Source organism: Scatophagus argus, chromosome 6 (assembly GCF_020382885.2).
Source record: "Scatophagus argus isolate fScaArg1 chromosome 6, fScaArg1.pri, whole genome shotgun sequence".
NCBI lineage: Eukaryota > Metazoa > Chordata > Actinopteri > Scatophagidae > Scatophagus > Scatophagus argus.
The window spans coordinates 4,878,738-4,892,440 of NC_058498.1; the positions used below are offsets into that span (position 1 = coordinate 4,878,738).

The 13,703-nt window shown below is 41.0% G+C and overlaps 1 protein-coding gene across 2 annotated transcripts in view; it reads left to right on the forward strand.

Annotated features, from left to right (window-relative positions):
- LOC124060835 (ephrin type-B receptor 1-like) overlaps positions 1-13,703 on the forward strand; it is a 73,787-nt gene that overhangs the window by 29,266 nt on the left and 30,818 nt on the right. For both annotated transcript variants that reach the window (XM_046392182.1, XM_046392181.1), the window contains exons 6-8: positions 6,986-7,141; positions 11,491-11,753; positions 13,388-13,463. In XM_046392182.1, the coding sequence (XP_046248138.1) occupies positions 6,986-7,141; positions 11,491-11,753; positions 13,388-13,463 (495 nt within the window). The remainder of the gene's footprint in view (positions 1-6,985; positions 7,142-11,490; positions 11,754-13,387; positions 13,464-13,703) is intronic.

A 13,703-nucleotide genomic window follows, 5' to 3' on the forward strand; every position in this document is an offset into this window, starting at 1 on the left:
TCCCCATTTCCTTTCCGTAGTAGTACCCATTATTTCGTATTCTCCCTGGAGACTCTCGTCCATTTTATGCGTGTGTGTGTGTGTGAGCATGTGTGTGTGTGTGATGTATGTACATATGGTGCAATGATAAGTGAGGCCGCTTCATCCCATGTTAATTAGTTTAGCGTGCTCCAGCCAGATTAGTCTGCCGAAAATTAGTCCTGAACCGTCAGAGTGTGTCTCAGAGAGATAGCAGCATACCTGAAAGGAAGGAGGGAGAAAAGGGAGGAAGGAGGGAAGGAAGGAAGAAAGGCTGGAGAGCTCTCTGGGGCCCTGAGAGCTCTCCAGCCTTTCTTCCGGCAAGAAGTAAAATAAAGTAAAAGTTTTATAAAAAGGACAATTCAAGGACGGAAAGATACAAACTGTGACAGATAAAAGAGATAAAGAGTAAAGAAGGCACTGATGAATAGTATTCTATCTGTCTCCTGTGCGATATGTTCAGTACACCAATTCAAGTCAGCTCTGGTTGGCTGTGGTGTCTCTTTTGCACAGAAATGTTTCCTCATATATGATATTTGACAATGCTGCAGTAATTTTGATTGACGATGCAAAAAAAATCAATGTGAAATTTGGAATTATTGTATTCCCAGTCCTCTGCTGTGGATCTCTTAAATACACTGAGCTTGCACACGCAATTACTATACTTTTGTTTTTTGTTTTTTTTAAATAGTGATATCAGTGAAAATGCTAATTAAACCCCTATTTTGTGGTTTCTTTATACTTAAGTTGCAAACAAAATATCTATTTAAATAAATCAATTATGCAAAAATAAACAAAACTCTTCAGTCAGCATAAATCCTTATGAGCCCCAGAGTGTGAGCTTACGTTTCTGTCACATTATGACACATCAGTATTAACTGTGGGAAACAAACTAGTGTCACAGATTGTTGTGGGGGTGTTTCTCTGAAAGCTTTGCTCATCGTTCCTGGGGATGGGTCTAATTACTGGTGAGACGGTGCAGGCACTCAGTGTGTATGAAACGTTAATGTGGTGATGATTCAGGTGATGAGTTCTGGTATTTCCTGTCTTTGATTCAGAGGTTTTCCTCTTTATTAATCGTATGCCACCCTTCCACTGGCGCACAGTCATGCTGGAATAGAAAAGGATGTTCACAAAGTTGGAAGCGTAGCATTGTCTAAAATGTCTTAGTATGCTGAAACATTAAGATTATCCTTCACTGGAAGCCAGGGGTCGACCCCAACCCCTGAAAAACAGGCCCATAAAGAGGTCTATCTGGATACTTTTGTCCATATAGTGTATCTCTGTGTGTCTCTAGCATGTCATGTTCTCAGCAACTCAACCAACACTGCTGTGCCTGTTTTGGGAAGGGAGCTTTCTAATCTCTAATTTTCTTCATCTAGAACATTTACTGTCTTTGGGACAGTCATCCATTCCGTACTTGTGAATGTGGTATCTCAGGAACGGAAATTTGGCATAAATGTCTATAAATGATTAAATAAATGACTTAAGGATGAACTGATTAGAATTTGGTGGTCAAAGTTCACCAAATCATAACTAAAATCATAAATAAGAAATTCATATGCTAATTATGACAGAAGTTTACACACGTCTAATGGGATAAAATGATGAAATGATGACATTTTTAATAGAAAAGGTCAACGGTTGTCATAAAGTTTTCTGTCTATTATTCAGCGCCATAACTCTGTTTTGTTGTTGTTTTTTGTTTGTTTTTCCAGGTTAGACGTTTGTGAAGCGTTCATGTTTTTGAATTTGTCACTTCGTCGCAGACACAGCTCTAAACCATGCAGTAATCCCAGTTTATCTTGTAATCAGTGTTATGGCTCAGCCCTACCTGAAAATCCGACTGGATGCAGACTAAAGACAGACTCGGCTGACCTGATCTTACAGATTCTGTGATGCTGTGTCTACGTACCGCTGCCCCTTGTGTTTTATGAAAAGCTTTTGCACTTAAACAGTAATTTAAGATGTCATGGGACAGAGCGCGTCCCGTCTGTCTCCATCGAGCTGGCTTCTTTTTGGTGTGCTCTTCTGCCAATCAGCTGATAACAACTTGGCAGGGAACTGGACTCACTATTAGAACAGATGGTTGTCGTTCTGTGTGTGTGTGTGTGTGTGTGTGAGGCCACAGAGATTGTGTTTATTTTGCACAAAACCAGCATATTGTGTAAACCATCCGGCAAAGCTGGAGAAACATCAAAGTGCTCTGTGTGTGTGTGTGTGTGTGTGTGTGTGTGTGTGCGTGTGTGCGTACGTGCGTACGTGCTTGCGTGTGTAAATTAAACAAATATTCAAATCGACCCTAATTTTAAATGCACTACCCTGCAAATGTAAGCATTACGACTGAACACATACAAGCTACGCCTGCTGTGGACCCCAGCAACGCCCTCTGAGTTTTTAAAACCTGCAGACTTTCACTACACACACACACACACACACACACATCCACAGTTTTTAATAATTGATCAGTGAGCTTGCGCACCAGCTTTACACAATCGTCATCCACGTGGTCGCCGTGTGGCTGAAGGAGAGACAGAAAAAGGGAGGAATAATCCTTTGTATTTCCCAAACTCTCACTCTCCCTATCTTTTTCTTTTGTTCTTTCTTTTGTTCTTTCTTTTGTTCTTTCTTTGGCATTTTCTTGCTCTCTCTTCATGTCACCAGTTTGTTCTCATTCTTTCTTTTTTTTTTTAGATTTATTTGTATGATTTTGCCCATCACAGGATTGTGAGCTGCGTCGGTCTGAGGATGTTTTGTTAAAACTAGAAAAAATAAGATGCAGTAAATACATCTATAGTGCCTATTGTTGTGGCTGGGTTCATAGCTTTATCCATTAACTGGTGCAGTATTAACCGGTTCAGATTTTACATTTTAACACTAGTCAGTAAACACAGTGTGTAAGTACACACTGTGTTTGTAGTTTCAAATCCTGAGAAAGCTGCATGGACCGAGAAAGAGAGAGAGAGGGAGAGGAGGATAACTATGCAGAGAGCTTTCTAGAGATAACTAATCGAGAGAGGGAGCAGGACTTGTCGCCATGGTGACACACCCCACTTGTATGAGCAAGGTTGTTGAATAAATGACCTTGACAAGCCAGATGTCTATCCTCTTATTCAGGCCACACACACACACACACACACACAAAGAGACACAATCAGTTGACACTCCTGAAGACACGACTTCAAAGGAAGGTTCGATGTCTGAATATAAAGAATCTAAGGATGCTTTCACGCCTAACCTGCTCCGTTATGAACGGGATAGTACAGATCATTTGGCCCGCTAGTCAAACACGGGCACAGAGTAAACAGCTGAGCTGAGACTGCTCGAAGAGGTGGGTCTCGGCCTGCTGTTAGGCAGATTCTGCTGCAGTTTGTTTGAGGGGTGAAAGCAAGCAAACCAGCCACAGGATTCAGTGATTTGCTTAGCACGATTCAAAAGTCAAGCTCCCAATAAATCCTTTTGCCTATTGTGAAACTTTCAGGAAGTGATCCAATGATCAATATGTAGGTGCGGTGCAGTCATTTGGTGATCGTGTTGACGCACATGCATGTCAGCTCAGGTATGTTCCCTGAACAAAAGCTCAAAAGCTGATGATACTGCCATGCTTCTATCCTTCTCCAAACTCCGTCTCCCACACTGATCATCTAACAACCATCAGATTCTACAAGCAAAGCCTAGACTCAAAAAATGGGATGTTGCCTACTTACTCAAAGGCGGAGGTCGTCTTTACTCCTGTTAGTTTTCACAGACAGTCCACAAACTTTGGAAGACTTGCTGATCACTCAGGCGGTGAAATCAAACTCATCCACTGCTGTGGTGTCCTTCATTAAAGTTCTTTTCGAGATGGCAGAAATTGTTATGAGTGAATCTGCGTCTTGAGCTCCACAACTTTCTTTTTTTCTTAAAAAAAACATTTACTGTGTGCCATCCTTTGGAGCCAGCAAGGTGTAAAATAATTCACATTTAATGCAAGCTTGATCAAGTCCTGCAACATGACGTGAAGTACACTTCAAACATGAGATCTGAGTAGTTTCCTCAAGCTCTGTGGTTCATGTACAATACAATAAGCAGTAAAACATCGAGGCAAAGAACAGCAGCTTCCATTGTAAGCATCAGCAAAACCAACAATATAACCTTTCAGGAGAGTGAAGTCAACAGAACTGAACTGCAGAAATGGTGATATTTAGAGGGAAGAATAGAAACAGCAGTTTTTTTGTGTTTCAACTCATCTCTCCTATATCATCTCCCTCCTCCTTCATCTTCTCCTATATATATATATATATATTTTTATATATTTTTCTTTTGTTGTGTTCTTGAGTATTTCTTTGCATCTGCCTCCAGCATGGAGGCACAACAACAGAGGCAGATGAATTATGTTTTCAGGTTGATTTCCTGGGACCTCATGATGTCCTGCAAAGCCACTTTTCCAGCCATTATTTAACTGCATAACTCAGGAGCACATTGTGAGCATATTTCACATTTCATGTTTGGTCAGACACTGACTTGGTGACACTAATCTTGTGTGCCAACCTTGAATCTACGCTGATTGTATAGATTTTCTGCATCCACCTTTTTCACAATCTGTAGCTCCTTGACAGCAACATTCATATCTGAAGCTTTGGAATCCAGCACAGGCTCATTGGTTTTGCTCAGTCACTACATACATTACACGACTCTGGACAGACGTGGATGTAAACTGCATCTTATCTGGTTGGCAGATGCATACAACCAAGAGGTGCTAATTTCAGTTTCTTTTTCTTTCTGAAACAAAATCTGCTGGACCTTAAAGGCTTTAACATTTGATTAAGAGACACTTGGAGGCTCTTATCTTGCTGACACTTTGTCTCATTTACTTCTTTCACTTAATTCATGTCATCTGTCTTCCATCATAAATCTGTGTAACTATTTCGGTCTCAGGGCCTCTAAAGCATCTTGGAGATAAAGTGAACATTCATTACTGTGGAGGAGGGAAAACAAAGTGCTAAAGATAAATCAAAACTGTAAAAAAGTAACATTGAAAAACCTCACTCAGCCTTTTGGCAGCTTTTGTTTCAGTATGATTTCACACTTCTCTGTTTCCCCGTTTGCTTTTTTTTTTTTTTTTTTTTAACTAATGGCTGTAATTCAGAATATGTTTGCCCTCACCAAAAAGCACTTATGAAAAAAAATGTGTGAAATAAAAACAGGTGTCCTTTTGGGACATGAAACCCTCTGACTTAACATATAATATGTTTTTTTTAGATCTTTGATGATGGCATTATGTTGCATTGATTTATTTAGTGAATCTAACCTTTTCCCCAGATTTAAACAAAACTTTTTTAGTCCGACCATCACATGCTGTTAGTCACACCGCTGGCCGTGTTTCTGCATCACAGCTTTGAAGGGTTTCATAAAAAAATAAAAAATATAAAAAACAACCAACAAAAAATTGACAAGCACTCTAGCCCGAAACATGAACAGCTTCCTGTGTCTCACTAGATGAACAGTTGCTGAGTTATTCTTGGGTTTTACCTGAGATTTAAGAACTAAATGGTTGCAGCTGCTCTGAAAGCTTGTTTCACCTTGTCCTCTTCATTCCTTAGAAAATGTAGGCATAGTGAAATGTAGGTTAAATAAAAACAGCAAACAATAAGAAACGTATTTCCAGCAAATGCAATTAGTTGGACAAGCCTGTCTGTGTATCAGAAAATATCTTATAAATAAATAACAGACAGATATCGGAGATACAAGCCTGTTATTGATCAGCAGCACTGTTACTGTGTATTGCATGCACCATGTTTATTTTGGTCAAAGAGTTGGTGGACTATGGTGTAATCACTACCTGCCAGATCAATTCACAAACACGGTTCATTTTTGATTTCCAGGAGGCATCGATGTGAAATGCAGAAAGAACTGCAAAATGTCCTCACGTGGGACGTGAGGCTGGGCTAATTAATGTGACAGCAGAACACACACACAGCTCAACACACAGATGGAATGTAAGCTTGAAGCTCCCACTGAATTGTTTTGGGAAGCTACCTACTGCTATTGTGAAAAGTTGAACTTCCTGCCAGTTATGGCAGCAGCTAACCAGTAGGATCACAGAAATGTTGGACTGGCAGCAGCTCCAACCAATGGAAGGCCTTGAACTCATCCTATGGTTCAGCTTTCAATCACATTACTGCTTCCTGAAGATCCCCCATGGATGAACTGGGAAGACGTGTTTCAAAACTGACTAGATTCCATTTGTTTTAAAGCTTGGAGCTTTGTGGGGTTATTTCTTAACAGATGGGTATTAAATGCACATTATCCTGTACACCCTCAAATTCACGGCTGCAGAGGGACACAAACGAGACGTGCTGCGGCGCCGGCATTTAATTAAATCAAAGGGGAGGGCTTTCTGAAGGTCTGCTGAGCACACAGTCACAACAGAAGCGATTTAAAATTTCTATAAATGCAACAGAAGCATCCAACACTCCCTGACTCCCACCTCCATACGAGTCTTTTCTTTTCTCAAGCAGCCTTCAGCGCAAATGATGAAACTCCATGCAGTTCCATACAAGCAGAATAAAAAGCATGTACTGTATGTTCAGCACAAGCTGTACCTGGATGAATAAATGTCAGATAAAAAGTGCGAGGGGGGACATTATCTTCAATAATTCATCTGTTATATGTGTTTCATGTCATAAAAGGTGATTCGATAGAAACAGCTCTGACCCAGATAAAGAAACCAGAGAAATGAAACCACAATCTGCACCACAGATAATCAGTGTGATCCTGTGGACATATCGAATGTTTTTGTGCATCTTGTCTGAACAAGATAATGTGCTACTATGTCTAGAAAATGTGTTTTTTCAGCATTGTGCTACCAGTTTTAAGCCCACTGGTGAAAAGGTGCACAGACGTACGTCATTTGTTGTTTCACTCGTGTCCAGGAGTTGTGTATTGTTTTTTTATGGTTTCTCTCTCTCTCTGTCTCTCTCTTCAGCTTGTCCTCAGGGCACCTTCAAGTCGCTCCAGGGGGCAGGATTATGTCAGCAGTGTCCGCTCAACAGTCGCTCCACCATCGAGGCCGCCACCCTCTGTGGTTGTCGGAATGGCTATTACCGCGGAGACATGGACAAACCGGAGGACATGTGCACCAGTGAGTCAGTCTCTCTCTGTCAAACAGAAATAAAAATAGATGCATAGTCAACAAAGCTTTCAGTAGTGTATCTGCATGTGATTAGAGTATGCCTTCAGGTGACAGAGACAGTTTTGGATATTTTTGTGGAAATTACCAATAGCTGACATTGCGGCATAACAGCAGTTGGCATCACCGACAGTCCAATATCTCCTCATTGAATTAAAAGCCAATATCGGCTTTGATTTATTATTCCTCCCTTAATTTTATGCACCTCGTTCAGAGCGAGTGTGCTGCAATGTTCCCGTCCTTGTTTGGGGATTTGGGGAGCAGTAAGTAATAACACTGCCACATTCCTCAGGCTTTCCATTGAACTGAATATGTGTTTAGTGTGTTGAAGAGGCCATATTGCTATGCAAGACGAGGCACAGAGTTTGAAAAACGCTGCCTCTCAGTTCCACAGAGAGATGGTGTAAGTAGGTTGAGACATGAATCATTTGGACTGTCTCTGCAGCAAGTCTCAAACTGTGAAACTGTGTGTTCATGTCTGTGTGTACGCTCTGTGTGTGTGTTGTGTGTGTGTGTGCATGTACTGGTGACCTGGATACAACTTCATGTATTTTTTGGGGGTTAAAAAGGGTCTCTTCCATTCATGGGCAGGCCTCTTTTTTAGATTCATGAATGAATTTGCAGCACTCTGCCATAAAAATGTATAAAGCGTAACCTCCCTGACGTAGGGCCTTCTCTCAGGTGTTGTATGAAGCATGACAGCGAATACAGTTGTAGTCCTGTTTTCCTTTTGAAGTGGTTGTGATCTCTATCTGTCTGTTTGGGTGTGCTTAGGCTTGATGTCTAGACTTCTATAGTGATTCTTCGCATTGCACACAGATTGGATCGCTTTTTTAGCTCTGAACCAGCAAGTGTAAACAGTCAAACGGACTGACTGGACAGTTAAGGCAACTGTTGTGCTCCATCATCAGCTCCACATGAACCCAAACATGAAAGCTTTTCACTGCTTCTTATGTGTTTTTGTTCTTAGATAAGCTGCTCATCTGTCAGCGTCGAGATTTTGGAAATCATCACTTTAAAAATGTAACTGTGGCCTCAAAACTGTGTTTTGCACTATGATACACAACACGTTATGGTTAAAGACATAACATGCAGCAATGTCTTACAAAAGTAACGTCTCTCAGTCTGATGACTCACCTGAAGTGTGTGGTGTTGTCTGTATCTGCAGACAGATGCATCAGTCTTTGTGCAGCCCACCAGCCAATAACAGCATGATGTCAGGGCTCTTCAGCAACAAGACGACAAAGCTCACTGTCTTCGCATGGAGGGTTAGGTGGAGGTGTGGGTGTGTCTGATTGGGCTTTTTTTCCACTTTCACTTTTCATTTTTTCAATTAATCTGCAGATCACATCAACTCACGGATCAACTATGTTCTGTTAGACCCCGATTACAAATGTAAAAAGTGGAGTAAAAAGCAAAGATTTAATGAGGTTTAATGGAGTAGAAGTAAAATGTGTAGAAAGTGAAAATACCCAAGTAAAGTACAAGTATGTTGAATTTGTACTGAAATGCAGTACTTGTACATTTCACCGATGGTAGTGTTGAAGGATTTTATAGTAGTTTAGTTTTTGATTTCATGCTAAAATCACTTATCCACTATCCACAGTCCTCCAGTTGTCTGCTTTGCTTTCACACCACAAACAAACAGCAGCAGATTTCACTTGATCAGACAGAGAACAGACTTTTCTCAATCCAGCTGTTTGGTGTGCGCCAGAGCCTGATGGCGAGCTTCCTCTCCAAGTCTGAATAACCTCAACCAAACGGTCAAATGCGCCAGACTGACCTGAGCCAAACAGTTTAAGTGTGAAAGTAGCCCGAGTTCATTCCGTGTTTTCACCAAAAGTTCATATTGTTGGAGCAATGTGCTGCCAAATGTGTGACTGTTAGTCCTTTAGTTGTATTGTAATTAAATCGTTTGTCATCTGTTGCAGCATAATGTAGTGAGAAAAGAAATGATTTTGCCACAGCTGATTACGGAACAGTTTATGGGGTTAACTTATTCTGACAACAGAGAAAACACATAAAAAACCTCACCTCAAACAGCCGCAGCAAACTCTCAAATTGATGCTGACAGAAGAAGAATCAACTTCCCCAGTGAAAAGGTGTCAGGTGTCAACCTACTCAGCCTACACAGCTTTGTGAATTACCTTGGCACTTTCATTTCAAGGGCAAAAACAAATGGAGTTACAGGGTTGTTGTTTTTTTCCAACACACCAACAATGAAAAAGAAGAGAGAAAAGTCTGAAAACTCTGGGATAGAAGTTCAATATGGGAAGGAGCTTCAGTGTATTTTTGTTTGGTATAAACACAATCACATATAAAATCAGATAGGTGAAATGAAAGATTGACTGTGCAGTGTGTGGATATTTGGCTGACAGAAAATCATTCCCTCAGTGTGCCTCATGGGCTGCATAGGTATGGAGGAGGTGTGTGTGTGTGTGTGTGTGTGTGTGTGTGTGTGTGTGTGCGTATGTGTACTCTATGCGTGTGTGGGTTGTTTGGAAGTGTATTTTTGTGTACGGGTCAGATTGTCACATGCGTAAGCTGCTTACAAAACAGGCAGGAAGTGCAGAGTGTGGCTGCAGATTTCACAGATAACAGTTTTTATTGCTGCAGCTAAATGGTCGTTTTAAAATGTGAATATTTACCCTTTTCTTACTTTTTTTTGCATTTGAATGCGTATTTGCAGTCAACTCAGTCTGACAGTGTAAAAGAATTTGTATTTTTACTACTCAGATGAAAAGCAAGATTTAGTGAATATCTGTGTTGACACGCTGCATGTGTTTGTGCGTATAATTATGAATGCACAGTCTCTGACGGCTTGTCTCTCTCCGCAGGAGCGTTTATAAGATGGTGCGACTTAGATTTTCAACCCCCTACTGATTGTTAGCACTTTGATTCTGCAGCGTGGGTGTCTCTGAGTGTCTGTTTGACAAATACACACATACACATATTCCACAGGGCCATCTCAGATGTTTTTTTATGACTGTGATTTAACATATGCCAAGGTTGAATATCCATTTCATTTCAGCTGCTCTTGTTTCAACATGCCACGCGGGCGTGTCTGTCTGTGTGTGTGTGTGCGTGTGTGTCTGTGTGTGTGCGTGTCGTGGGTCTTGTGATGTGTGCGAGCAGTCAAGGAGAAGTGAATCCGCGAGGTTTAACCTTGTGAAGACTCTGGCTGTGTGTTTAAGACTCACTATAGCACTCCAGAAACACCCTCGAGTTTCTCCTTCGATCAAAGAGATGAGCTGACAGAAAAGACAGTGAACCAGCGAGAGAGAGAAACTGACTGACTGACTGATGAAACGGACAGACAAAAGTGATTCTCTTGCTGGTGGTGAGCTGTTAGGTCACCTTCTGTCTGTTAGAGACAGGGTTGGCTGAAGCCCAAACTCCCTACATTGGTACCAGTAATCCAGGCTGGAAGCTGCACTTGGCACTCTTTGCATGTAGGCAGCCTTGAAATGGCAGGAACAAACGTTTAAACTTTGACAAACTGGTGTCACTGAAGTAAAAGTAAAAGCAATCATCCTCATATTCATTTGTCAGTGAGCGAATCACACTGTAGTGTAGAATATAATCTGAGCAAACAGGATGAACTAAAGGTTGGATGTAACAGAGCTGGATAATCATTATTTTTAATTATTATATTAATAATTATTATCTATAGATTCTCCTCCAAGTGCAGAAAATAATGTTATGACCTATTTTGAAAGTTTAAGTTTAATTTTAAGTTTAAGTCAGTTTAATTGTTCATTTCTTTACCTAAATTTGAGCCACAGGATGATTGGATTGGATGTTTTGCATTTTCACTTAAAGGGCCAGATGTGTTTATGGAAAAGATTGGGTGACAGGACACAGATTCTCCAGCTTCTGTGCAAACAAATAAATCAGCCTGGTATGGTCCACTTCCATCACCTATTATTAATGAACCCCTAAGACATCTCCATCTACCATTTTATCAATTGAAATGTTTCCTGTGATAGCTTATTGCATACACACAATGATGCTCTGCTTATCCGACAGCTTGCTCAGCTATAAAACCCCAGAAATGCCTGATATTAAAACAAGCGTCCATATGCAAGCCATTAGAAGGCACTGCTTAATAAAAACCAAATGATTTTGTCAAGTGACTATGATAATAAAGTTGGACTGCAAACAGGTATGGAAGAGTAATCTGCCTGCCACTTGACTGGCATCTGCAGCCCTTCATTGTGGTGCTTAGAGGCACATTGAAGCTCACACTGGAAACATATCTTCAGGGTCAATCCCTTAACCTCCAATCATCCTTCCTCCAGGTGTCCCCTCGGCTCCTCGCAACGTGGTCTCAGTCGTCAACCAGACATCAGTGCTGCTCGAGTGGCACCCACCACGTGACACCGGGCACCGTGACGACCTCTCATATAACGTCTTATGCCGCCGGTGCCACAGCAACGAGCGCCGGGCATGTCAGCCGTGTGACGACAGCGTGGCGTTCGTTCCAGGCAAGCGAGGATTAAAGCAAACCAGGGTGGAGATCAGCAAGCTGAGGGCTCACACATCATACACCTTCGACATACAGGTTTGTCCACTGAGCAGAGAGGAGTCCCACTGAACAGCACGTGGTTAAAGGGACAGTCTGATCATGTCTGCCTTCAAGGTTGTGTCCATTAAGAGGCAACTTGCTTCTTAATGGTTGATAGAAGCTGTCGTTTGGAGTGCATCATGTATATATACATGTATGTATTTGTTGTTGTTGTTTTTTGTCAGAAAAGCTGATTGCTGTCAGAATGTTAAGAGATTTTCTAAAACAGCGGTGCCTCTAAAATAGACTAGCTTTAACTTGCATAACTAACAAACTAGTAGAATTTTCTGTGGATCAATTAAAAAAATAATCACCATTGAATTGTGGAAAACCCTTTCTTGTATTTGGCAAAACTGGTGTTATTTTGAAACCTCAGAAACTGGAAAAGGAAAGGAAAAATGAAATAAAATGTTACATGATAATAAAGCAAACAAAATGAAATAAAATTAGAGCTACTTGGAGTAAGCCATTAAGTAAGCAAGCGTCACTAATTACCCCGCCTTTGTTGAATGATTTGCTATGACTGAAGACATTGGTTCGACCATCAAAATGATTGACTGAGCCCTTGACAAACAATATGTGACTAAGCTAATTAAGTAGTCTTTAAAACACATTGGGATTCTGTTAATTGTCTTTGTGTTGGTGAGATGAGAGAGACGGGGAGACCTTCCAATTTTAAAAAGACACTGGCAGTGCTTCCACACTGAAGTGAAAAGCATCTTATTCTTGCTGATAATTGAGTTTAATTTGCGCCCCTGAACAGCAATTTTCCAATCATACCTTAGCAACCGTAACTCCACAGGTCTGCTGGTGACCAGGTCTGGCTCAAAACAACAGGGGACAGGGGACTCACGGCAAGATTTTCCTTTTTATGTTACACAGCCCTAATGGCAAGACTATTCCTGCTATCTGTAAAGTTTAATTCAGAATTTCAGTGTGAAGGCACACACAATATAATAGCGTCCCCTTCCAACAGCTACAAATATCATGCATTAGACAACTACAGATTGAATAATTGCTCTTAGTCTTATACATTCTTATGTTTATAGTATATCTGTAGCATAGACACCTGTACATACCCTGTACATACTGTAAATTATTGTACACATGGCACTTACTGCTTATTGCACTTCTGGTTAGATGCCAAACTGCGTTTCGCTGCATTGTACTTGTACATGTGTAATGACAATAAAGTTGAATCTAATCCAATCTAATTTTGTCAAATTACAATACCAGAGCTAAATACCTCTATACTAAAACACAAGGATAGTGCTATTTCTTTATGTCCATATCCGCCTTGGCCATAGTTTTAGCCTTTCTTCAAACACGCAGCCTTTGAGGGCATATTTAAGATCCATTTCCAAGCTTCCACTGTTCAAATATGTCAGCTGAAATCATTAAAAAGTCGGTCCGTGAGTTTTCAACCAACCCTTAGAGCTAATGTTAGCTTAAGCATGTTAACTAATGTTAGCTGATAAGAAGCAGCTGGTAAAACAAGAGGTCCTCAGTCTGAAATCCAAAATAGAGGTTTGGGTGTCGAATCTGCCACCTTGAGCACTTGAACAGGCCTTGCAACAGTATCTAATGTCTGTAAGAGGGAGCACCTCACCTTTACATTTTATACTCCACAGGCAGTCAACGGAGTCTCCAACAGGAGCCCTTATCCCGCCCAGCAACTGTCAATCAACATTACAACCAATCAGGCTGGTGAGTGGGGAGTGCAAAAGCTGTGTGCGTCCGTGTGTGTGTGTGTATGCGTGTGTGTGTGTCAGCATCTGTGTATGTGTGTGTAAGCATACCCTGGGGCACAGTGGATTATGCTGGCTAGGGGGATAAAGGAAATTGAGCTACAGCCTTTTAATTCATAAAACATGTTATAAGCTTGTCATCTCTCTCCCTCTGTCTCTCTTTCTCTCAACCCCCTTCACTGTCTCTCCTTCACATCCG